The 27,186-nt window shown below is 41.0% G+C and overlaps 1 protein-coding gene across 4 annotated transcripts in view; it reads left to right on the forward strand.

Moving 5' to 3' along the window:
• The window catches only part of ABLIM2 (actin binding LIM protein family member 2), a 235,584-nt gene that overhangs the window by 136,312 nt on the left and 72,086 nt on the right, over positions 1–27,186 (forward strand). For all 4 annotated transcript variants that reach the window (XM_025195245.1, XM_025195240.1, XM_025195251.1 and 1 more), the window contains 3 exons: positions 6,052–6,110; positions 13,175–13,252; positions 19,109–19,255. In XM_025195245.1, coding sequence (XP_025051030.1) covers positions 6,052–6,110; positions 13,175–13,252; positions 19,109–19,255 — 284 coding nt within the window. The remainder of the gene's footprint in view (positions 1–6,051; positions 6,111–13,174; positions 13,253–19,108; positions 19,256–27,186) is intronic.

The following is a 27,186-nucleotide window of genomic DNA, read 5'->3' on the forward strand; positions in this document are numbered from 1 at the left end:
TAGAAAATTATTTAAATCCTTCAGATGGAAGCACTGGAGAGTAGAGTTCTGAAACTTTCCATAAGCTCTGAAATGCAGAAAATGGAGTTTTCTGCAGCATTAATGTATCCATAGGGAAAAATCCACACTGGTAGTATGGGATTTATCCTTTTCAGGCTGTAGAGCAGGTCTGTAACTGCTGCTGCAACCCTGAAACAGAGATAACACCCAATCCCCATTCAGGTAAGAGGAGGAAATCTAGCTTGACCATGCCACATCCAAAGCATAACTTTCTGGTTTAGAGGTGGCCCCTGTGGATTTCCTTACTACACAGGATCCTGCCTCTACCCTTGCACAATAGATTTCATGCTATGCTGATTTCTTTCAGGAGAGCTTCAGTGGTGGTGGACACAAAACCAGGATCTGCTCTGTAGTAAATACAGTGCTAGTAACCCACTGGCACTGAATACATTTAATACAGGTTTGGTTTAAAGTAAATTGGTCACATATAACAGATATGTTATATTTTGGTAAATTAGCTATAACTAATTTACCAAAATAAAAATACTTAAACCATTACATTTTATAATGTTAGTTACTAATATAACATGAAGTCCCTTGGGATTCCAACTTTTAATTTTGCCTTTGATTGGTACTCCATTTTCACAGCAAAACAGAAAGAGAAATAAATTGGGATGAAATAGTTAATGGGTTGATATACTAATTAATGTACTGTTATGTTTTCCCAGCTCTATATTACAACTATTTAAGTGAGAGAGGTATAGTAGAATCATTCATTGTGTTTATTCTTTACAAAGGGTAAAATGAACCTTAGAGTTGGTGCTAAGCCACAAAATGTGTTTCTAGATTTCAAAACCTCCAGTGGCTGGGTGAATTTGGATGCCAGGCTTCAGTTTAACCCCATATATCAATATTGCAAGATTGGTACAAGCTAATCTTTGCTCTAAGTTCAAATTCAAACATTTCAGGGAGGTTTAGATCCAAGATTTTGGTTGGGGTCCTATGTTTTCTGCACTTTCAGATCCGAAGGATTTTTCATGTCAACACCAGTATTATGTTTTTAATATCTACAATCTAGAATGTTATTTCCATTAAAAACCTGTATAAACTTCATGGCATCATTTGGAATGCCAGAATCACTGACCAGCCCAGTTACACACTCTTGACAGCTAAAAATAAAAATGTTCATTTATTATTTGCCCTTTTTCCATTTCTTATGAACTAACAAGGAGTGACTCTGACTATTAAATATATGTTAAGAAAACTTAAGTATGTAATGTCTATGTAGCAGATGCCAATCAACTGTAGTGCCATATAAGTAATACAATTGCAGTGCCAGAATCATAATATATGTTTAGTGGATTTCACAGACTTCCTTAGTAAAAATGATATGTAAAGATTAGAAATTTTCTATCATTATATTGTTTAATGTAATTTTTCTCTTTCTTGAGAAAAGAGACATTTTTGCCAAATAGATTAACTTTTGTAAAAAAAAAAAAAAAAAAAAAATCAGGGTGTTGGTATAAGTAATTTTTAGATTTTTTTTCTGAGAGAAAACCCTACCAAACCATCTCTATCAAATGCTATTAGCTCAAACATAAATGATCCAAAGAGGCTAATTCAAATGCAATTGCAGTTAATGGGGATTTTTTTTTCAACTTAAATGGAATTTGGATCAGGACATTGGAAAGTTCTAAAAGGTTGGTGAGTCAAGAAAGTTTGTGTCAATGTAATAGGAAGCCAAAGCCTCCTGTTACTAACAAAGAGACCACAGGTGGCAAAGCCCTGCTATAGCTGGGGAGTGCCACATGTTAGAATTAAAGAGACACTGCTATGCCAAAGAGAGAGTCACCTGATTAGAAGGGGCCATGTTCCAAGGCACTTGAAAACCCAGTCTCTGAGCAAGGAGGGAGGGGCAGGGGCTGGGTTGGTGCTCAAAAGAGAACTGAGCTCCCAAAAGGAGATAGAGCAACCTGGGAGAGACTGACTGGCACAGAACGCTGGAGACAGAGTGGTAAGAGCCGAGGGAGCAAGGACAGCCTGATGTATATTTTTTGCCCCAAGGGGGCGAGGGTTTTGTTAAAGTCACTGCTTCTCTTAATTTTTGTTCCTAACGTTTGTTTACCCAAGCAGGACAGATTTTGTTAAAGTAATAGTTTTTTTTTATGTTCCCGTTTGTACCAGTAGACCATGGTGTGGTTATAAGGGGTGATGAGGAGGCCATGGAGGTGCCATAGATGCACACTACTGAGTCCTGCCAGAGTCAGGGGCGCAAACAACAGGGCTGCCCAAGAGATGCAGGAGGTCTTGGCGCTTGCTGGGGACAGAGGCACAAGACACAGAGAGCCAATAGCTCAAATGTGAGAGAGGTTAGTCGGAGGGTGGGGCTGAGACTGGGAGGGACAGAGCCCACAGCCTGGGAAGGGTGAACATAGGCAGGCTGAAGCCAGGAGGGCCAAAGCCTGAACCAGGGAAAAGAATAGGGGTGACCTGAAACAAAGAAGGCCAGCCATAGTCCACAAAGAGCAAGACAGGGATGGGGCCCATAATGGTACATCTTGGGCCAGGGGATGCAGCTGGAGGAAAGGGTCCAAGTATAGGAAGGCCAAAGTCCCAACAAGGCTTTTGTGACCAGAGGACCAAGCAATGCAGAGAGGTGTGATGCCCCACTACAGTGATAACTTGTACCATCTGCAAGGCATGGGCATGGCTTTAGGGGTGGAAGGAGGCCATGAATCTAGCCCTTAAGGCTGGCAGAGCCTGAGAAAACAGGGACTGAGGGCAAAAAAGAAAGAGCCCAAAAGACTCACCAACCCTGAGGGGCAGTCTGTCTTTATTATTTTTCTTGACCATCAAGGCATGGCAGGCGAGTGAATGGATTGCAACCTGGGGAGACTCGAGTGGGGCTGGACAGGATGGAAGTGGCCACTGGTGGGCATCATGGCAGTTCTCAGGCTCCGTCTTGTCACAGTTCACAATTCTACTTCTGTATTTTTCTTGGAACTGAATTGCTGTTGTACATAATGACACAGTAAAACCACTTCTGCCTAGTTCTGTTTTTCAAGTTAAAGTTGTTTTGCAAAACAACATTGTCTGGTCTTTGCTTGTTAATATTGTTTTGTGCTCTGGGTTCAAATTTTTGTTCAGAATGTTTTTGTGAAGTAAATTCTAGCAACTTTCATCTCTCCTCTGGGAAAAGCTTTAAAGCTTAGGATTAGTATTGCTATGGAGAATCATGTAGAAATTATGTAATTATTTAGTAAGTTTTGAAGGCCTGTATTCTGTAGAGTATCATAGTGAGCAATCATAATTATCTCTCTTGTCTTTACGATTTATGAATAATTCTTTTTTTGGCATATTTATCTATACAAAACTTCCCTCTAAACACTGAGCATACTGCCAGGTTTTTTGATTTTTATATACTATTTTCTTTCTTATTCTTAAGTTTTTATGCTAAGTTTCTCTCCCTGATTTTCTTCCCCCTCTCTTTTTCTTTTTGTTGAGTTTTATATTTAAATTTTATTTCACCCTCCCATACTCACAACTCTCCCTCTATGAATTCACTTTCTTAATGAAATACCACTGAACAATTTTATTAGTTGTTTTCATTAATACAAAAAACCCAATAATACCTATTTTAACAATATTTTGATTGTCTTCATCCCCCAAACACTGTAGAAATTACATTATTGTACTTATTATTGTAACATTATTTTTCTTATTTTTATTGGGAACGCACAAGAAAATCAATCAGCCCTTACATTTTTTCTAAAAAAATAAAACTATAAAAACAGCCATGCTAGATGATACCAAAGGTCCATCTAGCTCATTATCCTGTCTCTGACAATTCCAAGTAGCAAATACTTTAGAGGAGGAGTATAAACACACATGTACCCATACTAGGGCACAGTAAATTAATAAACTCTGCTGTAGAATAGTACTGTCCAGTACACCTGTAGATGGTGACTGGGGCTGACTGGGGCATGAGGGTGCTACAGTGCAGGGGATGCCTGCCAGCCCTCTCAAGCACCATCCAGCTCCTCTGTCACCTAACACTGCCACCCAGAGCCTGGGGCTGACCCCACAAGCCCTCTACCAGCCCAGGGCTGCTCTGCCTGAGCTAAAACTGCTGAAATGCCAGGCGCACGTGTAGATGTGTCCAGGAGCAGCTGACTCCAGCACGAATTACATGAGAGTTTATTACATCGGGGTAATCGCACAGGTAGATGCACTCTCTCAGTATGCAAGTAGTTCCCATACCCCTGTAATTCTTCATCATTGACCTTGGATGGGACAATTTAAATTAATTTAATTTAATAATAACAATAATAATAAATATTAACAGAATATAGTCAAAGGGTATATATAGGCAGGGCATTCAAGCCAAAGTGTGAGGCATGGCAACACAAGTGTCCAGTCTTGAATCTATCACTGACTTGGACTAAACTTATGTTTGTTACTGTGTATAAAAAGAGGCTTCTTCAAAAGTGATGATGCTAAGTCATGGTATTGTGCTTAGAGAAGATTCTGGGCCAAATTTCATTCACAGGGCTCATCTCCATGAACGCGCACATGCAGGAGCACTTTTTTTCTGTGGAACAAATAGCAGTGGTACATATTTGTACCGCCGCTATTTGTCCCCAGGCATACCTTTGCACGTGTGCTTTGGCACACAGCAGAAGAGCCCAGGTGAGAGAGGGAAGGCTGAGGCCAGCACCTGTGCTGGTCCTAGCAGCCTTACATGGGGTCCTATGTGCCTTCTGGGGCAGCAGCAGTGCCAAGCCGGCCACTCAGAGCCTGGCCAGCAGTGAAAGCATGGCTCTGGCTGGCCAGGCTCCAGTTTCTGGTGGCACATGCTGCTGCCATGTATGTTGCACTACTATTTTTAGTAATTTTTTTTTTTTTTACACCAGTCCCTTTCCCCCCCTCCCATTCTGAAAACAGCAACAGGTTGGGAGGCAACACAGACACAAGTTACAGAAGGTGCTATGTTTTGAAGTGTCTTCATCTGAACCCTCTTACAATGCATTTGTGTTGGCTCACAACTATAGACTGCTTTCTGTGGCCAGATAGGGGGGGAATTGTCTCATCTGCCTGTGCTCTAAGGATCTGGCTACCTGGAGGATTAAAATCAATACAGAATTAATGGGGTTGCTTGAGATCTTTTCACATACACATGTGGGAAATTGCCTGTTCTCCTATGGATACAGACTCGTATTGACTTATTAGGACATTTTTCCTGATTTCCAGTTTTCTGTTTGAGAATGGGCTTGCTATTGTAGTCATAATGCTCAATTATTGTTCAGGGAAAAGCACCTACACTTCTTTGCCTAAAAGATTTGCATATTAATCTAGCATCTTTTATTAACTTTGTGAAAGTTGCTCTTTTTTAACTTTGAATCCTGGATGGATCTGTGCTCCCCTTTGAAGTTTGATTGCTAATGTGTTCAAATAAAAGATTACTTTGTTTTGTTTTTCTGACTCCTTCTGTGCCTTAAAATATACATTTCTATTGTATTAGAAGGGTTGATTTATTTTTGTTTCTCATTTCCTGTTCTCTTTAATAAGTGACCTAAAACAATGGTACTTAATTTATGTAGGACATATGGGGAGGGAATGCAAGATGAATGTTAGTTTCATGATCAATTCAAATAAAGACACAAGTTTTCAACCAGTATAAATAGACATATCTCTACTGAAGTTAGTAACATTTTACCAGGAAATACCAGCTGAGTATCAGGACCAAGGTATTACATGGTGGTTCTTAGGACACAAAGGGGATTTTTTGTTTATTTTGCTTTTTGGTGGGCATCTGGTCTAAAGATTTTTTTAAAAAGGTAGGAAGTTTTAAGTGAATTCTTAATATTACAAGATTGTCTCTTTTTTTAGCAGTCAGACATTAAATCCTGTTGAAGTCAGTGGTAAAACTTCCATTGACTTACCAGGATTTCACTCAGGTTTTCTCAAGCTACTGTACATTGGTGTGCCATGCTTTAGTAAAGCTGCTTTTTGGGGGAAAGAATTAACCAGAATGCTGGTTTTAATTTACAGGTACTTCTATCTGGCATCCAGCCTGTAGACAGGCAGCCAAGGCTGAAGAAAAAAACAAGGTAAACAATTCTCTCTTACTCCAGATTTAATCTTCTGCAGGCCATCTAGGCCCTGAGACTGTTTGCCCACTGTAATTATAAGTGACGTAATACAGTAGATAAAATAGTGATTTATATTCTTTATTTTGATTGATGATTAAACTTATCTCTTAAGGAATCTTTGGCTTGAGGTTATGTGAATATACCGTCAGAGAGAAGGAATGCATCATATGATCCTACTGGAATCCTTATAAACTTCTTGTTGATTAGGATGTGGTGACAGATTGACACACTGCTCCTCCCCTTTTTAGATAGGTGTATTTTCCATTGCATAAAAACCTCTTTCTAAGACTTGCTTTGTTTGAATTGCCATATCACCTCCAACTTAATGTCTGATATTAAATACATACCAAAGAGGGTGATTTGTGTGTCTATCTATGTGAAGAAGGAAAAAGATAGAGTTCAGGCAACTTTAACAATTACAGGGATGGTTGATGAATGAGTTGACTGTAGAAATTGGAAAATTAATCCATAACTGACAAGATGCTCTAACTGAAATTGTGGGACTAGGATGCTACTATCTATTTGATAGTGTTGAAGTCAAATGTGGGACTTTTTGTGTGTTTTATGTCGGATGCTTCAATTGTGTCATTGTTCAAAAGAACTTTGGTTTTGCTTGCCAGAATTGTATTCAAATCATGAGACAAGACAGAACACAAAGCAGCAGATATAAAAGAATGTTTATGTATCTAGTGTGCTATCAATTACATCTTGGACTGAATTATAGCTCTATATAAAAAAAGAAACCACTATTTAATGCCATATTACTCATTGAATATTGGCGTACTTCACAAATATTATCATTGAAATTGTTAGAATTTATTTCTGGGCTAAAATACTATTCAAGATGAGTGAAAATCTTTAACTCTTACTTGTAGATTCATAGATTTTAAGGCCAGAAAGGACCTTTCTAATTATCTGGTCTGACTTCTTGTATGGCACAGACCATGGGATGTCCTTGAAAAAATTTGTTTGAACAAAAGCACATCTTTCATAAAAATATCCAATCTTGATTTTAATATTTTCCTTGGAAAAGAATCCACTTACGGTTGATTATCATAACAGCTTTAAAAATGCCTTATTTCTGGTCTGAATTTGTACCATTTCAATTTGCACCCATATAGCAATTTGATTTTGTCTAGTTATACCTTGCCTGATCCACACATTGGGCACATTTAAATGAGACTCTTGACTGCACAGCAAACTAATTTGCTGCACAGTAAAGCGTCACTGTCTACACATGCACGGCAATTAGGGCGCAGTAGATTAATTTACTGTGCTGCCGAATAGTCCCAACAGATACAAATGGTATCCAGCAGCGCCGTAAATTATTGCACTTAAAAGCACATGTAGACAGTGACATCGGAACTAGTTCACTCTGGTTCAAATTGAGCTGGAGTATATTCATTTGCTTGAGTTGCATATGTAGATGTGCCCATTGCCTGCTAGATTGAGGAGTCCTCTAGTTTTGTCTGATATTCATCACATCACCCTGAAAAGATGTGACAAATATGCTCCAAGATGCTCAAGTCCTTCACTATAAAGGATATTTTCCAGTCCTTTGATCATTTTTGTGGCTCTTCTCTGGAGCTTCTCCCGTTTTTCAACATTCTATTTGAGTTGTGGACAACAAAATGAGACGTTATTACAGTTTGGCCTGGATTCCATTGGTGCCCAATGTAGATATAATTTCTCCCCTCTTACTTATACTTTTGCTTTGCTTATACTTTTATCCCCAGCATTGTGCTATAGACTCAAGTTCAGCTGATTATTCGCCATAGCCCCCGGGTCCTTTTTAGAGCCACAGTTTCCATTGTTAGAATCACTCAATTCATAAATATGGCTTAAACAGCATTTCTTTACATTTTGACATATTGAAACAGCAGTTGATTGTATCCAGTTCACCAAAAACTCTGGCTTCACTGTGTCAGTGACCTGTGTTCTTTTCATTGTTTATGCCTTCCCAAATTTTTGTGTCATCTTGAAGCTTTATTAATGATTTTTTTTCACCCACTGATAAAAATGCTAAAGAGTAGAAGACCAAACACTGGTACCTACAGTAGAAACATACTTGTACAGTCCTGATTCCCCTCTTACAATTACATTTTGCAACCTGTCAATTTTTCATCCATTTCTGTGTGCTTTGTTTAATCTGTATCATTCTACTGTCTTATAACCAAATTTTCCCATGGTATCAAATCCAAGTATTTTATAGAAGTCTCAGTCTATTACAATAATGCTGTTATCTTTAGCAACTGGAAATTGTAGTTTAACGAGATATATTTTCTATGTTGATTATCATTGTAATGGGGCACCATTCCCAGGGTGTTCGCAAGCCCCTGGAGGCCTCCAAAATTCCCCCTTTCCTTGCTCACTCTGGGAACAGTCTCCCCTTCACTCACCCACCACATCTTGATGTTCCTTCTGGTTCACAAAGGGAAGCTGCCCCAGGGCTTCCCAGGTATAGTCTAACTCCAAGGAACACCTGGAGGTGTAGATCTCTTGCCTTTAGGGTTAATTGTACGGCTCCATACCTCGCCTAAACTATGCCCCATGCCTCACAAATTTGAATCTCCATTTGGGTAGGACCCTTGTTCTTTTTATGTCTGCTGTCTTGTGTTCTGTCTTGTCTCATATGATTTGAGTACAATCTTGGCAATCCAAACTGAAGTTCTTTCAAACAATGACACACTTGAAGCATCAGAGATAAAACTTACACAAAAGTCCTACATTTGACTTCACCATTATCAAATAGATGGTAGCATCCTGGTCCCACAATTTCAGTTAGACCACCTCCCCAGTTATGGATTAATTTTCCAGTTATGGATTAATTTTCCACAGTCTACAGGCTACACCATGCCTTTCTTTTCCCTTTTTGTTGGGGTTTTAGCCTTCCCAGCTTCTGCCCCTCTACTCTGGCTGATCCCACAGCCCAGGCCCACTTCTCTAGCCCTGGTTTCTGGGCCCCAGCCCACATTCTGCCTTGAACCTGCCCCAGCAGAACTCAAGACAAGCACATACCCATGAGGATAATAATGGGACCTCTGAAAACTTCCCCTTACAGTCCCAGCCCAAAACACCAACATAAAAACTGTCCCTTTTTTGGCCCCCTGTCTTCTATCTGGGTGGGTTTTTAAACTGCAAGCAAATGTCCAGGTTTTTGCTCTACCTCTACTTCCCCCTCCCTCCACCCCCGCACTTGTGGCTTAGCTGCTTGGGGCTGAAAGAAGCGGGGGAAGGTGATTGGCTGTCAGGGGATCACGTGCTCTGCATGCAGGCCCCGGCAGCTGCTCACAGGTAAGGAGACACAGACACAGAGAGAGAGAGAGGGTGTGTGTGTGTGTGCACACAAATATGCACGTGCAAGCTGTGTGGGCAGCAGGGCTGGGGAGGGCAGGGGGCTGTGGGTCAGGAGTAAGGGGCACCAGAAGGGCTGGGGGCAGCAGGGTGCCATGAGTTGGGAGTGAGAGGCACTGGCAGGGCTGGGGGGCAAGGTACAGTGGGTCAAGAGTGAGAGGCAGCAGCAGGGCTGGGAGAGCTCGGGCTTAGGAGTGAGGGGCAGAGGCAGGGCATGGGCATATAACTGCCCATATCACTGCCCACCCTCAATCATATACCTTTTCCCCCTTTCCTCCCCTCCCCTACCACCCCACCCCATCGTCCCGACAGGTGTCCTCTTTTTTGATACTGGAAATACGGTAACACTAAGAAAAATAGAATCTGCATGCCTGCTTACCAAACATCTCTCTCTGGGTCACTCTGGCCTTGTCTCCTGGCCTGCAAAGCTGTTTTCTTCCAGCCTCCTTGGCCATTCAGGAGCCCCATACTCTGTCATTCCCAGGGCTGTCCCTCTCCCTTGGCTAACTCAACCCCAGGGCTTATATAACTCTGGCCTGAGCCAGTCATGTGATGTCCCAGTCAGCTGATCTGCCTGCAGAGATGTCCTTTAACCCAGAGGTTCCCAACCACTGGGCTGCAGCCCGGTACCAGCCCATGGAAGGTTGGCTGTTGGGTCATGGCATGAGCCCCCCACTCAGACCCGCATCTGTCCACCTGAGCAAACTGCTTCTCAGGTCACAGTTGAGCTTTTAGGATTAAAGCAGGCACTGGGGGAGCCCTGGGAGGGAGGCAGCCAGCTCTGCGTGCCCTGTCCCGCTCGCTCCAGGCTGTGGCAAAAAAAAAGGTTGGGAACCACTGCTCTAACTCCTGCTTTACCAGCTGGCTGTGCTCTAAAAATTCTGTCCTTAAAGGGACTACAGCACTTTCTAGTAACAGGCAGGGTTCCCTGTTACAGTGATTAATTATAAAAAAATAAACAAATCATATAAGTACCAGAAATTGAATTCTAATAATTAGAAATAAAAAATGTGTCACTGTTCCTATAATATTATATGTGGTCATCATTTTTTTTCCACTTTGGCCACAGCTGTGAAGATTCTTTTTAAAACATTTTAAATAATCTCAAGCCCCATGTGTTTGATTATCAGGGCCTATCTGAGGATGACTTCATTGGTATCTTATAGAAAACTGAAAGATTAGATAAGTCCATTGTTTGTTTCCAATAGCTGGGAAGCTACTACAAGTAATGAAGAGAATAATGGGAAGAAAAATACCTAGATCTCACAGCTTAAAAAAGCTAGTGAGCTTTTTTAAAGTATTTGAACAGTTATTACTTCTAGCTATGAAATATTGAGCTTTAACAATACACAATGATAGCTATGCTCGTGGCAAAATACGCAACGACTTGCAAACTAAGAAAGAATTTATCATGCCAGGAAAAATATTTTATCAGAAGCTACTGCAGATGAAGGATCATATAGATACATATACTCATTTCAGTCATATTATCCTAATTGTCTTTTAAACATATGAATCCCACAAGCTTCTTCAGATTTGAGTAACAACTGTCAAGTATATTTGTACATTATTAATCCTCATGTGTCTTATAGTTTGGTATTTTTCACAATAAAAGAAACTACCAAGAAGTTCCAAAAAATTGTTAGATGGTATTCTAGATGCAGTAACTGTTTAAAAAATTATAATAATTCTTGCTCTGTTAGTTCTTACACTGTCAGGGCATGTCTACATGTAGCGTCAGCAGGCATGAACAGTGACACCACCACTACTGTGCAGTTACAATGAGCTACCTCATTGCTACTGCACAGTAGCGTTGGAAACAACCCATGCAATGCTGGGACTGTGACGTTCCAGCACTTAATGCACAATCATTTAGTACTTGCTTTAGCACAATTTAGTATTTGCTTTAGTAACAGCTGTGCAGTCGGGCATATGTATAGATGTGCCCTTGTAGTAGAAGCTCAAAAAAGACAGCCTTTTGCAATCTTTCCACTTAAAAAAAAAATAGTATTCTAGGTGCTGTTAGTGACTTTCACCAAACCATAAGACTTTGAACAAAATATGTAGATTTGCCAAATTAAGTATAGGTTTCCCTTGCTTAATGCTATACATGGAATAGCATGCTTAATGCTCCATGTTCTCCATTCCTGGAAAACAGCGCATAACTTGAATTGGCATAAAGAAAACCCATTTACACTTTACAACGTAACAAATAGGGATACATTCCAAGACCTCAACTACACTGACCCCCAGACCTCTTTCTATCACTTTTTCAAGACAGTTTTGGTACTCACCAACAGCAGACAGTACGCACAAGCATGGGGAGGTGGTGAATGTTTAGTTGATGGGCATGGCAACTACAGAAACATGTATCGCAGACAATGAGCGGAGAGCACAGATCCACACAGACTATATTTTGGTGTGCATCACTCCCACAGTGCACTGCACAAAGCAACTGACTGCAGGCTTCCACCACACCGATTGCATAAGAGTGAATTTACCTCGCATATAACGAATGTTTGGTATAAAAAGGGCCATTGAATTCACACATACAGAAACTGCATAAAGCAAAGGAAACCTGTATAGGGACTCAGATTTTGCCTTCAGATGTCCATGTGACACACCCAGACTCAGAGCTGCTGTAACTGGAATTCACATTAACAGTAGGAGTGTGCAAAATGGGCCGTATTTGATTCGGATTCAGCCCAAATCAGGGACAGTGATTCAATTCGGCCGAATCTGAAGATTCAATGCTGATTCAGAGAATCAGCGATTTGGCCATAGACATAGCTTTAAATGTTTTTTTCTACATACCTCGAGGTACCAGGCATGGCTCGTGAACACTGCGATGGTGGGGCGGATGGAGCATCCTACAGAAGCACAGAGGCCCCCCAACACACACACACACATGCTTGGCAGTGAACCCAGAAGTGAATCAGCCATGGGGGGACCCCGGGTACCCCCCAGGTACCTCCCCCCGACCCAGGAGGCACCAGTCGCTGAGCTGGGAGGGCACAAGGGTGGGCCCAGCATGCTCCCTGGGCAGACTTGGAAGTGGACTGGAAGTGCTTCTGGTCCACCTCTGGGTCTGCTGCAGAGTGTGCTGGGGAGCCCCCCATGCTCCTGTGAGATGTTCCATCCACCCCACCATCACACCATTCATGAGCCACCTGGTACCTTGAGGTATGTAGAAAAAACATTTAAACATTTATATCTGAATCATCGAATCTTTATGAATCTCTCCGAATCAATTCAGAGGGTTCCAGTTCGATTCAGAGAGATTAAAAGGTCTCCTGATTCTATTTAGATTTGGAGATTCAGCCACTGAATCAGGCTGAATCTCTGCCGAATCGAATCAGGGACCGAAGCTTTGCACAGCCCTAATTAACAGGCTTCTAGGATCATTCTGTTACCCTGTATTGCAACTGTGTGTTCTAGCAGGAGTCCTAGGTAAATAGTATATGAGATAATTGTTGCTATTTTCAATAAACTCATTATTTGGATAATAGAATACTATTACTTCAAGTTCTCAGGCATGTCTGTCTATATTCATTTGAGTTGACCATAGTGTTCTACTTTTGAATAGCAAGAGTTCAGTTTAGTGGAAGACTTTTTACACCTTATCTTTCTTAAGTCATAGATAAATTTTCTTATTATTTTTGCCATAGGAAACTAGAACTTCTTCTGAGAGCATTATTTCTGTACCTGCTTCAAGTACATCAGGTTCCCCGAGCCGTGTGATCTATGTAAGCATTCTTTCCTGAAATCCATGCTGTGAGATGCAAAGAAATGTATACTAGATTTTACAATGAACTGTTTAATGCACTACAGAGAAATGTAATATCTGCAAGCCACTTTAGTTCTTGATTCTTTCAAACTGACATTCTCACATTAAAGTGTTTAAATACCATACTTAAAAATAACAGGATATTGGCAGTTTCTGTCGTAGATTTCATAGACATTAGGGTTGGATGGAAGGGACCTCGGGGGATCATCGAGTTCATCCCCCTGCCCCAGGGGCAGGAAGCCAGCTAGGGTCAAAGGATCCCAGCAAGATAGATGTCCAAATGTTTCTTAAAAGAGTCTAGGTAGGTGCTTGTATCATCTCTGGTGGCAGTCTGTTCCAGGCCTTGGGGGCTCGGATGGTAAAGAAGGTTTTCCTTATGTCCAGCCTGAAATGGTCTTGGAGAGGTTTGTGACCATTTGATCTTGTCATCCCTTGGGGCACTCTGGTGAATAGGCATTCCCCCAGATCCTGATGTACACCCCTTATATACTTATAGGCAGCCACCAGGTCTCCCCTGAGCCTTTACTTTTCCAGGCTGAAGAGTCCCATGGCTCTCATCCTCTCATCATAGGGCCTGTTCTCCTGCCCTCTGATCATGTGTGTGGCTCTCCTCTGGACTCTCAAGTTTTTCCAAATCATTTTTAAGTTGGGGAGCCCAGAATTGGATGCAGTACTCCTGCTGCAGCCTAACCAAAGCTGAGTACAGTGAAAGGATGACTTTCTGTGATTTGCTTGAGAAACATCTATGGATGCAAGCCAGGTTTTGCTCACTTTACAGCTGTGACATCGCATTGGTGGCTCATATTCATCTTGTGCTCAGTCATGACCCCCAAGTCCCTTTCGGCCATGGTGCTAGCAAGTAAAAGCACTGCCAAGCCTACAAGCGTGCTGCAGAGCTTTTTTCCCAAGGTGGAGAACCTTGCATTTTTTGGTGTTGAATGCCATCAGGTTTTCATCCACCCATTTTCTGAGCCTGTCAAGGTCAGCCTGAATCACCAGGCTATCCTCAGGTGTAGATGCTTTACCCCAAAGTTTGGTATCATCGGTGAACTTGGCCAGTCTGCTCCTACCACCAATGTCTAAATCATTAATAAAGATGTTAAAGAGTATTGGTACAATGACAGAGCCTTGGGGGACCCCACTGGTCATGGCACACCACAATGATTTACTTGTGTCAATAAATATTTTTGTCCTTTGCTAAATGTTTTTAGCACTTAGATTACCATTTTAAATTTAAACTGTCTATGTTCGTATCTCTTGAAATACTCTAAAATTCCTCTAGGTAACTTCTCCGTCCTGTGCAGTCTCATGGAAGCACATGGATCATTCTCATTGCACAATAACCTAACCAGAGACAATTGCATAGATTCAATTTACCACTTTTTAACTTTACTGGTTAGTATTTCTTTTTAATCAAAGAAATATTATGCCAAGATTTGGTGATTACACAAAGAAGATTACACAAAGAAAAATACAGGGATGTTTTAGAGCCAAATGCTGCTGCTGCTGTTTCTTAGGCTAGAGACAGACATTCAAAAAACCTGATCCTGAATTTATTCAATCTTTGCAAGTTAGTCTTACCTGGCTAGGCTGAATCAGTTTGTAACTGGAAAGAGATCCCAGAAATGCAGGCACGTGCCTACAGTGGCTCAGGCTAGAAGCTGGGGGGTGCTAGAGCAGCCTTCTGTCCCCTTCCATAGTGCTGAGCTGATGGGGGGTATAGCCAGGCCCTGGCAGGACACTGATTAGGAAGGAATTCCTCGCCCCCCCTCCCCCCCAACCAGTCCAGCAGGGAATTGATAATACAGTGTTTATCACCCCTAACTCAGTGTTTTTCACCCCATTAAGAAAACAAAAGAGGGATATTATCAGCTACCTGTTGATTCTGACTTTGTCCCATCTGCCACAGCACAGAGCATAGGCAAACAAACTCATGAGCCCCATACTGTATATTTATATTACTTTTTTCACTCAATAATTATCATATGTAAAATAAACACAACTGAGCCCCTTCTTCACTTAAGGCCCTAGGCATGTGCCTAGTTTGCCTATCCATTAATCCAGCCCTGCTGAGGAGATCTGGATGGGTCCTGATCTCCACATGTCTAGCAGACAGCTCTCTCCTGCCCCATAGAGATTGATTCCAGACCCTGTGCCCCCTGCCAGCCCAGGGCTGGCACCCAGTGGAGCCTGGAGCTCCCTCTGGCTACTGCAGGGTGGGCACATGTAAAATGTGCCCCCCTTCTAGTAAAAACACTTATCAGTAGAGGCTGATATGTTGTCAGGTATACAGGTAACACTGTGTCCACAACTGCCACTGATGCATATTTGCTGTGGATTGGGACTAGTATCACGTAAGCATGTCATATGGTCTCTCTTTTTCCAACCTTATTCCATTCTTCTGCTTTTATAAGTATGCACATTCTTATTTTTTTTATTTATGTAGTGGCAATTTTATGGCTGCTGTACAATACTTGCTTCTTTCAAACAGTTTTCTTAATGTGTATAAGCAGCTTATAGTCAAAGACAAAACACCATTTTCTTTTCTTATTTTTTCAAGGGGAATCAGTCAGCATACAATACTAGTGTTTGTTTCTGTGACATACCTATTCAGGGGCACCTGGGACTGCAAAAGAAAGAAGTTTTCTAGCAAATATAAGTTAATTAGATTTTTTTTAAATCCCAGTTCTTGCGTGTCTGTATCATAACTGCCTGATTTGTCAGCAAGTTTTTTGAGATTAACTCCCATTTAGATACCTAGGAAGAGAAAAAAGATAAAATTAAAACTATATTGTTATTGAACTCATATTTTTTTTAAATGATTCTTCAGTTACCACTCGCCTACTCCCCTCCAGCGGAGGAGTGGAATAGCATTTGTACGTACAGCTCAGTCCTCATTATGGATCTCTGACTAGCACAGCTATAATGTATCAGAGCAGAAGGATCAAGCAAAAAGAAATTACAGAACAGCTTGAGAATGTAGGAGCTGGTGACCCTATAGGTCTCACACCTCTGAATGTGTCAAATTGAAATAGAACAAGCAGTGTAGATTTGGGGATCTAGTGTGGCTTTTGAGCTACAGACTATGTTAGATTGAGTGTGCATGGGCAATGTAGAAGTGGGAATCTCAGAGGTGTAATGATTAACACTGACTGCTTCTGGGATTGCTGAGCTATGCTTTGAAAGCAGGCAACATGCATCAAACACAGGTTCACTCTTCATTTTGATTCCAAAGTCCCTTTTTGGCTGCAATCTGGAAGACTGAACTGCTAATTAGAAAAAAGATATTGCCCCTCTCTTCTCTGTCAGTAAGGCCTGGTTTGGTGTCTCATCAACAAGTTTAGGAAATGCTAGATTAGTAGTGGTGAATACTAGAAATAAATGAGGAAGGGGAGTTATGAAAATGTGATTTCTGATTATCTCACTTTCTGGAGAGAGACTTGTGTGAACAGCAGCAAAAAGATTAGAACTTCAGCTGAGGGAGGTCATAAGAGATGAGGACATCTGTGATCAGCTAAAGCAGGACTCTCCAACTGGCAGTTAAACCCTCAAGGGATTAAACTGCAGCTCCTGGACTCCCAGTTCAGATGCTGCTCCCCATATTACTCTTCTGCTACTGCTGCTGGAGTCTCTGGTCTCCACCTCCCTTCTCCAGCTCTTTCTGTGTCCCCACACCTCTGGGGGTGGAATGAGACAACACAGCCCACAGGACTGAGGGATCCCATGAGTAGTGGTGTTGCTGGCACGTGGGGCACTGGTGTGGTATAGCACTGGTGCACACTCTGCATGGTGCTATAAGGAGGGCCAATGCGGATGGCGCACAGCCTGTGTGGCATGTGGCCAGAGGGTATGTGGCCCCTGGCCACCCAGAAGTTAGACAGCCCTGAGTTGTGGAGCTGTAGCATCTTTAGATTCATGATCAGTAATATGAGCCCCTGGGCTGTATCATATTACAAGGAGTTCAGGGGTGCTCTGTCCCTTTAACAAAAAATCAAACTTCTCCCAGCACTAAGTGCCTTTCTCTAAGGTCTCCTTGGGTGGTTGTCCCTTCCTTCTCATCTTTGGCCTTTCGGCCTGCTTTCCCTTTTTGGTCTCAACTAATCTCCCTTTTCTGGAGTCTGTCTCGGACTCGCATTGCACTAGGCTTTGAGCCCCCTGTAGTCTCTGTCCCCTAGGTTTTGGGTGTTGCACCCTCTGCGGGCTGCCTTGATAACTCAGGCCCCTGGTCTCACTTCTTGTGCTGGACTGCTCCCTCTTCCATGCAGTTGCACCACTTTGTCACAGTGTGGGGTCCCCAGGGATGGTCGTGATACCCCTAGGGTTCCTTGACCATGCCAATCCTGCCCCACGGGCACCCTTTCTCTCCTGCCACGTCTTGCTGGTAGTTCTAATAAATCTGGAAGCTGCCCTCAAGCTTCTACTCTGGACACAGTCTTGATGGACCCCACTGAACTCTGTGGGTTCTTAGACCCCTTTTGGGTCCTGCTTCAGAATGGATACCTCACAGGACACCCTGACTCAATGCGTGGCTCCAAAACCATCCCTTTACCATGCCCCATGCCTCGCAGATAGTATTTAAATGCTGTCTGTCCTGGGGCCTTGCTACAGCTCTGTATCTTGTCCTCACTGGGTGCTCCACAGCCCTGTCTCTGTGCCCCACACTGGCGCTGGGCTCTCCACAGCCCTGTCTCTGCTCCCCACACTGGCGCTGGGGTCTGTTCATCCCCTTGTCGCTGCACCCTTCTCTGGTGCTGGGGTCTCCACACCATAGTGGGCCCCCAATGAGGCCTCCTCCTTCCCCAATAGCCTCAGCCTGATCCACATAAACAGCAAATAAAATATGAGCCCCTGGGCTATATCATATTACAAGGAGTTCAGTGTGTGCTCTGTCCCTTTAACAAAAATCAAACTTCTCCCAGCACTAAGTGCTTTGTAGGCCAGGGTCTCTGGTGAGCTCCTGGAGCCCTTAATCCTACCCCGAGTAGAGCAGGCAGCCAAGCCTCTGGTGAGTTTCTTCTCTGGGCGCTCCTTCCCCCTTGGCTGCTGACAGAAAACTCCACCTCTAGTCCCAGCCCTGGGGTTTATATATGCCCAGGGCCCTGCCTCTTCTGGTCATCTGACCAGGTGCAGGCGCAGGCTAATTTACTCCTTAGTCTGTTGCCATAGTAACCTGCACCTGTGGGCTTCTATCTGGCTGTTTGGGTCCTCTCCCTAGGTAGTTTCTGTTCTTAAAGGAGCAGGCACCTTAGTGCCCTGTGACATGCAGGAATAAGGAACAGGTTAGAAATAGTCAACAAAGGTTGAGGTGGTGTGAGCTCTTTTAATGCGAGAAGTTACAGGCTAGCAAAATGGATGAGTTTTACCATCTGGATAGACAATGTTGGAAATAAATATATAATTACTCATTATCATGTACAGTGGTGGGGGTGAGAAATATCCAGCCAAAATCACCTTGGATAAAGGATTTTTTTTCTGGGCAAGGATTGCAGAATTAGTCCTTCTTTACACCCCTAATAGTCAGGAGGAAATGAATGAAGAAAATGTGGATTGTGCCATACTGCCTTTGTTATGTAATGTGCATGATGGGGGGAATAGAAAGTGTGACAATTGCAAGGAAAGCAATTGTATACCTTTAAAGTTTTGCAGTATGTTTAAATTCTCAGTCATCAAAGAAAAAATGTATGATTATTGGCTTTTCTATCTATGTGTGTGTGTATATATATCTATCTATATATATATATATATCTGTCCTTTTCTGATTGTGTCCTGATTGTATTCCTTCTTGTCCTGACTGCTTTCTTTCCTCCTTTCTTAGGCAAAGCTTGGCGATGAAATTCTTGACTACAGGGATTTGGCTGCTCTTCCTAAAAATAAAGCCATCTATAATATTGACCGCCCAGATATGATCTCCTATTCTCCATATATCAGTTACTCTGCAGATGACAGGCATAGTTATGGGGAGGTACTGAAACCTGAGTGCTTTTTTAATTGTGAATCTGAAATTTTACGTGCATCATTAAACACCTCACTCCATTGAGCCTCTTAGAAGTATGCTTATAATTTTTTTAATTACTTTATAAACTTGAATTAATTGAAGTCATTTTATCCTCTCACAGTCACGTTAATAGCCTGTTAAACAAGAGGGTTTTACATTTCGTTTTTCACTTCATGGAAATTAAAGGATAGTTTTATGTGATCAAACATTTTTTTTAAAGCAAATGACAAGAAATGAAAATATTTTTTTCTGCCAGAGAAATAATATGTGCATGTGGTAGGAAACAGGAACTATGGCTAATTATAACTCCAAAATCAGAAGCCAAGCCAAATACCCCTCATGCTTTTGTTATGTGTACTGTGTTATTTTGGTAACACAACAAAGGTATCATTTTTCTATGCAGAAATTTCTTTCAACTGCCCCTTATTAAAGTTCATCTTCACATCATGCATGCATTTTGCCTTTTTCATGTGCTGCCAATGTTATGTGCTTTTTGCTAATGTAATCTAATTTGATGTCATATTTAATACTAATGCTGCTTTATGTGAAACACATTTCTATATAAGTCCTATTATACAAGCTAGCTTGCTTTCTTCCTTTCATTTCATTCTCTAACGTTAAATTATTTTTCAAGTTAAAACATCTAAGAAAAATTTATGGCGGTATAAATTAGTTTCCCATACATAAAGTAAGCAAAGACCTCTCCACTATACCTATTCAGCTTGGGCATAAATGATTCTTTTAATCATGGCAAAGTTAATAATAAAAACCCGAATACTTCTTTGCACAAGTCGTCTCATTGAAGTTAATAGAGATATTTATGTGTACAGGAAATTATGTGTATAAGTACTTACAGGATCAGTGCCAAAATCCTTATTTACATTGGGACATCAAAATAGCTGTATTACATCAAATGCAAAGGAATTTAGGGCTAAATCTAATAAAAGATTTAGATGCCTAAAGTAAGACATAAAGCAAAAAATTCTGTCCTGAAAGCCCTCATTTCACCTGTACCCAATTCTGGAGGCATCTAAACCCAATGAGCATAACCTTTTTAATGATAAATTTCTCCAGATATTAATTTTGTCTGCATGCTTTACCTCTAGTTTTATAGGGCTGAGCATACCTAAATTTAACCAGGGTCCCATAAGTATTGGGATTCAAAGGAAGGGATCTACCTAGGGTTGGTAAGATGGTCAGTAGGTCAAATATTTTCAATTAACCAGCCAATTGACTGCATATTCTTTGACTGGTCAAAGATTATAGCAATTTTATGGGGAGCTGATTTTTTTGGCAGTTTGCTTGACATAAATATAATTTTTAATTGCTTTTGACAAACTTCTTAATAGAAAATTAGTGCTTTTTCTGTGTATTATTTGACTGTATTGCCATCTTCACATGGAGATAACCAATATTTGACCAGTCAATTTACCGAACTTTATTTGACTGGTCAACTTCCTAACCTTAGATCTGCCTAACTCCCTTGAAGGGCTCAATCCAGAAGGTGTGCTTAGAGAATGCCTCACACAAATTGGCAACATGCAGTTACAGCTGCTATTCTCTTTTTAAAGACGGAAAGAGATTGCAGTGGGTGTGCTGCCTCTCTCTTTTCCGGTGTCTCAATAGCTAGTGGGCTCGCTCCGGAAATGGCAGATGACTGGGTTCCAAATTCTCCACAGAAAAGCAAACTAGTCAGAAGCTCTGAAGACAGCAGCGTGTCTTAAATTCACCCCTTGACTCATGACCTCTATCCACTACACCACTGCTTATCAACATTTTTAGATTCAAGACACCTTGAACAGACTCAAGGCACCCCTTAGAAAATGCCAGCTCTAAGTTTTCACTCTTTTATGGCCCACAGAAAAATAAAAGAGTAGTTTTGCTGTTGCAAAGAACTCAGAACAAAGTATGGATTTCTGTTTGAAATGTCTTGGTTTATCTTGTGAATCATGTTTGAACACCTAACCATGCTAACATTGCGTGGTACCCCATAGCACCCTTGAAAGGATCTTAAGGCACCCCAGGGTGCTGTAACACCTTGGTGGAGGATCAGTACACTAGGGATATACAGGCTGGAACACTCTCATGAAAGCAAGCAGCTCTGACCTATGTCCATGTTGCAGCACCAGCAGTTTATTAGCAGCACAGAAGTGACTTCAGCATGTTATAGACATACCCCAGATACCTTTAAACTCACTACTTTGGCTACCAGTGTCTACATGAGATGTTTACTGTGAGCTGCTACTGCACAGTAGTGTCTTGTGTAGACGCTCCCACAGTGGTTCAAAATCTGAGCAGGAATTAACAAACGATTGCTCTGGGGAAAATTAAAAACTATTTGTTATATGTGTTATTTATATATCTATATTTTTTTCCACGTGCATATGTGGTTAATCTGAAACCCAGAGAAAGCTACCGTCAGGGCATGAATGCTGATACCTAGTGGATAACACACATAGCAAATTAGACATGAGTTTCCAAGGAGATATAGCAACAAAAAATCCTAAAGCAGTTTTATGTAGGAGATACAGATAGGTCCTACAACTCAGCAGAGAACTATCCTTTTCTCTCTGACTCTAGGCCATTTCATCTGGAATCTTGCATTCAGTTTTAGGCACCATATTACTAACAAACTAGAGGGAGCTGGCAGAAGAGCAAACAGAAAAAAATATGATCAGGACTGATGGAACTAAAATATGATGAAAACTAAATAGTAAGCAGTTTTTCAACTCCTGTATATTGTTGTCATTGAAAACCTCAGTAGAATTCTGACAGTTTACTCAGGTTGAGGATCTGGGTGTTACATGAGTTACCAAAAGGCTTAATGAGATAAAAGGTAAAGGGAATATCAGAAAAATGCAGAGATGTGATGAATTATGGAATTGAATTCTAAGGCAGTGGTTCTTTAAAGTCACAGAAACCTCTTGTTCTGCTATGGGACCCTTACCCCTAGGCTGACGCAGAGCTATGCAACCCAGCCCAGCAACGGTAGTACACTGCCTCCTGGCCTGCTCTGCCTTTACTCCCAATCTCTGCAGATCCCCAGATGACTCATTGTAGAACCACGTGGTTCTGCAAAACACAGTTTGAAAACCACTGTTCTAAGAGAAATGATACAGTAGATGCCCAAAGTTGAGAACTTTTCAAATGACATTTGAGAAGATGTGAGGAAATGTACTGTAGGGAACAGCACTGTGTTAGCAGGGTGATATATAGATGCTCACCACTCTGTTCCACTTAATTACTCTAAAGGAAAATTACTTAAATTTACAAAAGGCTGAACACCTTCTGGATTGCAAACAAGATGATATCAAACCAAAAAGGGCAAGATCAGCTCCAAAAAGAAAGCATTAACAGTGTGTTAATTATCTTTTGATAACGATAGCTCAGGGAAATATGCTCTTGGATCTGGAAGTACTCATTCACTGATGTTATTCTCCTAAGCTCCGCCTGCCTGGAGGTCATGCATAAGAGAGCATGGCTTTCTAGCATTCTAGCATTGGCACAGGTATTTCAGAAGCACCCAGGAGTGGTGGTGGTAGGTATGTATTTTGCTGGCAGCTCATACATCCCTGAGCAGTCCTGCATGGATCATTCAGCAATTGAATCACAACATCTTCTGCATAAAAGAATTTGCTTCTATTGGAAATTATTGATCCTTTTATATGCATCCAACTTAAATTAATGCATCCATCTTCAAAACCATATTCTCTCCTCAGGGTCCAAGTATTTATAGTATCATAGGTCCAGACTCTGCTGTCTTTGCTCATTATGAATGCTACCTTATGCCTAGAACTACTAAAAATCAGACTGGTTGTGGAGTAAAGTACTATTCTATGGGAATAAGGATCTGTCCCATAAGTAGGTCATTTAAAGATATAATTGGGATGTCTGAAATAGAAATATGAGAAGAGAGAGGGTGATATAGCATAAAGCACAATAAAACAATGCTCAGAGTAGTGTGATATTAATAGTAATAGTGGCAATATGTTTATTTTAAACTTGTATATCCCTTGATTTAAATTAAGGCTGAAATCCTGGTTCCACTGAAATCACTAGCATAGTTCCCTTGTTTTGTACCTAGTTCAGGATTACAGTCTAAAAATGGCCTGTGTTAATGTAAAAACACAGAGCCACTTAAACTGCTCTCTATTGGGTATAACTACTTGGGAATTCAAGAAATACTTCTGAATGTGAAGCCTAATCATATTTTCATTCACCTTTACTCATTTGAAAAGTTGTGTGATAGCTTTTACCTTGCCCTATCAGATCAGGATAATACTATTTTCACTTTTTCATAGTTAAAATATTATTTATATATTTATATTTCTGCAGATACTAGTGTTTCTCTTTAAGTGTTGTACGTTGTTCTTTGCTGGCTATTTAATTGAGTTTTAAAAAGTCTTCTTTGACATTAAAGACAAAAAAAAGATTTTTAAATGGTTAGAAATATTTCTAGAAGTACTGCACTTATTTTTAGACTAGTTTTGACTAAAGATGTGCTGGGGAGGAAGAAACTTTCAGATGGAAGTTTGGAGAAATTTCTGGTTTTGTTAATTTATTCATAATTACTGTTTAAACCAAACAGTGATTCCAACCCATCTCTTTTAGTGTTGAGATGTGGAAAAGACAAAAGCCTGTAAAGAAACTTTCAAGGGACCGTGCATAAATGTTTCACTGCCGTCATTTCCTTGCAGTGTTTATTCAATTACATTTATGCAGTGTTTTGTCACCTTAACCTAATCAACTAAGCCAATATCAGCATGGCTGATATCATTATTTATCATTAGTCTCAAGTGCCATGAGCATGAGTTGCCCATTACTTACACAAGACAGTTATTTAAAAACATTTAGGACCCAGATTCACAAACAGACACAGGCATCTAAGAGATGGATTCCCAGAACTCATACCTGACCTCTTAGACATCTGACATGCACTGACAGCATTGATATCAGCATAAATCACAGCAGCCCTGGGCCCTTTGATTCAGTAGTAGGCCCACCACTCCCCATCTTTTGTCTAATAGTGTAGTGGTTAGTGCCCTTCCCCAGGAAATTAGCGACTTGGGTTCAAGTCCTGCCTTCCAGGGGTGGGCGAAGGCTCAAACTTATGCTCCTATCTCCTGAGCGACAGTCCTGTCTACAAATTGTTGTGAGTGGAAATACTCTTCATCCCTCATATTAAAGCTTTACCAGTGTGCAGTGAGAAATGCAAGATTTGGTGGGCTAGGAGAAGGTGAGAGAGCACAAGAAGTATGACTCTAGCCTACTAGAAAGGAGAAGAAGACCTATATTCTGGCCCCTGCTCCCAGGACTGTTTCGGTGCTTCTCATCAAACTATCATCGCATCGAATTCCCCGACAGTCCTGCAAACAGGATAAAGGTTTGTCTTCCCCCGGGTTCATTGTGCTAAAGAGTTATGCCACTCAAAGTATCTTGTAGTCCTTTTTGTCCAGCACCCCAGCCTCAACAGCAAAGAGTGAAAAGCGCCCTGCCCCATCTTAGTCTTGTCTCTAGCTTGGTGAGCAGGGCATTTTTCTGAAAGGTAGAATATGTGGATTTGAACTCCCCCAGGCAAAAGAGGGCTTAGAAACCAAATCTTTCCTTTCCTGAGTGAGTGTCTTTTTTAATTCTAAAAAAGGCAGTTGGTAGTGGTGTCCCCAAGGTTAGGCAGAGACATTAAAAAAGCCCGGGGTGGAATTGGTCTAAGTTCCATCCCTTCGGCGCAGTACAGTTGAGCATTATTCTTCCTAAATCCATTTTGGATCTAGCCCTTAATGCCACTCGTGCTCTGAGATGCACAGTTAATTGTGTTGGTTTCAGCGATGGTTCTATGGGAGTACGGTGAGCAGTGGAGAACATGGATCATAATTTTGAAACGAAAATGAGGAAACAACAAAAATATTAGTTATGAAATTAGATGCTGCTTAATAAAAAGAATTCAAAAATGTACTGATATCTTGGTTAAAGCAGAGATGGCACAGAGCTTCAAATTTCAGCTCCAATCCTCAGATATGGTTAGAGATTAAGTTTGATATGGGCTTATCTCTAAATGGTTTCTTAAAACACAAGTTTATTCTATTAAAAGAAATATTGCAGGAATTTTGGGGATAAGACTGAAGAAAATCAAAGCCACCCACAGGATTTCTTCGCAGTAAAATCATTTTTACCAACCAAAGCTGGGGAAGGAAGGTTCATATTTTATTCCTCATCGTATTAAAAGCATCTTCATTTACTTGATCTAATCCGTGGTTATAATTGCTTTAACTATATCATGTTACACATATTGGTACTGTTAAGAATAGATTTTTTTCTCACAAATATCACCATGCATGAATCTGTAACACTAATCTGTTACTTTGTGTGTTGCTGTTTGCAGTCACCTCAGTTGCTCTCTCCAACACCTACTGAGGTAATCCCCAATGCCTTTGTTCTCCTATTCTGATCCATTTCACAATGCATTAAACTTGTTCATAAAAATAACCATTGGACTCTGAAATGTTGGGGTTTGCCTCCTGCCTCTTGCAGAGCCTGGGGTCTTTATAAAAATGTTTTAGTTCTGTAACTTCTATCAGATAACTGCTCTGTTTTTGAATGAGTCTGTTTCACTGACTGCCATCTCATTTCTGCTTCACGAAAAAGGTTAGACTTTCATCATTTTTTTTCAAATTGTTCCAAAAAAGAAAAAAAATGCATTCTAATTTGTAATCTACTATTTGGATTTAAAACTAACATCTTCAGATGACCTAGGTTAGTGCTTGGCATGACTTGGCATAACTATCCCACAGTTGAACTGCTTGTATATACCTATAGTTCAATTGCTTATGATTATACATACTGTTGAGGCCAGGTTGTCAGTTTGTCTGTAACTCCACTGACTTTAATTGAGCCTATAACAATACCCAGGTTTGTCATTGTTAAAGATGCCATTTCAGGATGCACCAATTTGGAAACGATGCAACTATGTACAGGAGCAATGCTTCTTAGATTGTAAAGGTAGAAAATAATATATAAATATCATAGGCCTGATTCATTACTCTGTTACATGAGTTATATTAGTGTAACTGCTTTAAATTCAGTGAAGTATATCCATTTTTTTTAAATGTGTAACAGCGTGAAGATTGAAGGGTAGTAATCCATATATGGTTTTCCTTAAATATTACATATTGCAACTGCTGTTAAAAATGTTGGTTAAATCTGACAAGTAGATAGTTAACAACTAGGGACTAAAAATACTATTCACCATATCTGTCCACCTATCACACACCCCCAAATAAGACATGCACCTTGCTTTTGGAAGGCAGAATGTGAAAAAGAAATTTGTTCTAGCCACATGGTTAACTGTGTGACATGAAGTAAGTCCTCCTGCAAACATAGAGGGCACCTGTACACATGCAGAGAGGCTGGTCCAACACACTCAAATTACAGTGCATCAGAGCAGACTCCATTAATCAAGTCTGCTGGAGCGTGGTAATTACCTCACTCCAGCAGGCTCCAGAGTCACGTGTATCAGTGTCTCCCCTGGGGATGCTGATACACGTGACACTCCGGGCACTTTAATTAGAGCAGCTCTTGGATAAATATGTGTATAAATACCCAGAGTAATCAGGAAGTGTGACATCCCAGAAAACAATCCAGGAGACACAATAGGATCTTCTTGGTGTAGTGAAACAGCAAGAAGACTAGGTAGGCCCCAGATTCTTGCAAGGGCAGTAGCTGGACTGTTACTTCTTTACTGTAAATACCCATAGTTCCTTATATAAGTTCCTGTAAATAATAAAGTGTTGTTGTCCACACCACAATTCTTAAATTACATGCATAGCTTGCCCCGGACCATTTCAGGTGCAAGCTGCAGTTTTCAGCCAATAGTGATGGCAACTGTGAGAGGGATAACACAG

This window comes from Alligator sinensis, unplaced genomic scaffold (genome assembly GCF_000455745.1).
Source record: "Alligator sinensis unplaced genomic scaffold, ASM45574v1 scaffold421_1, whole genome shotgun sequence".
Taxonomy (NCBI): Eukaryota; Metazoa; Chordata; order Crocodylia; family Alligatoridae; genus Alligator; species Alligator sinensis.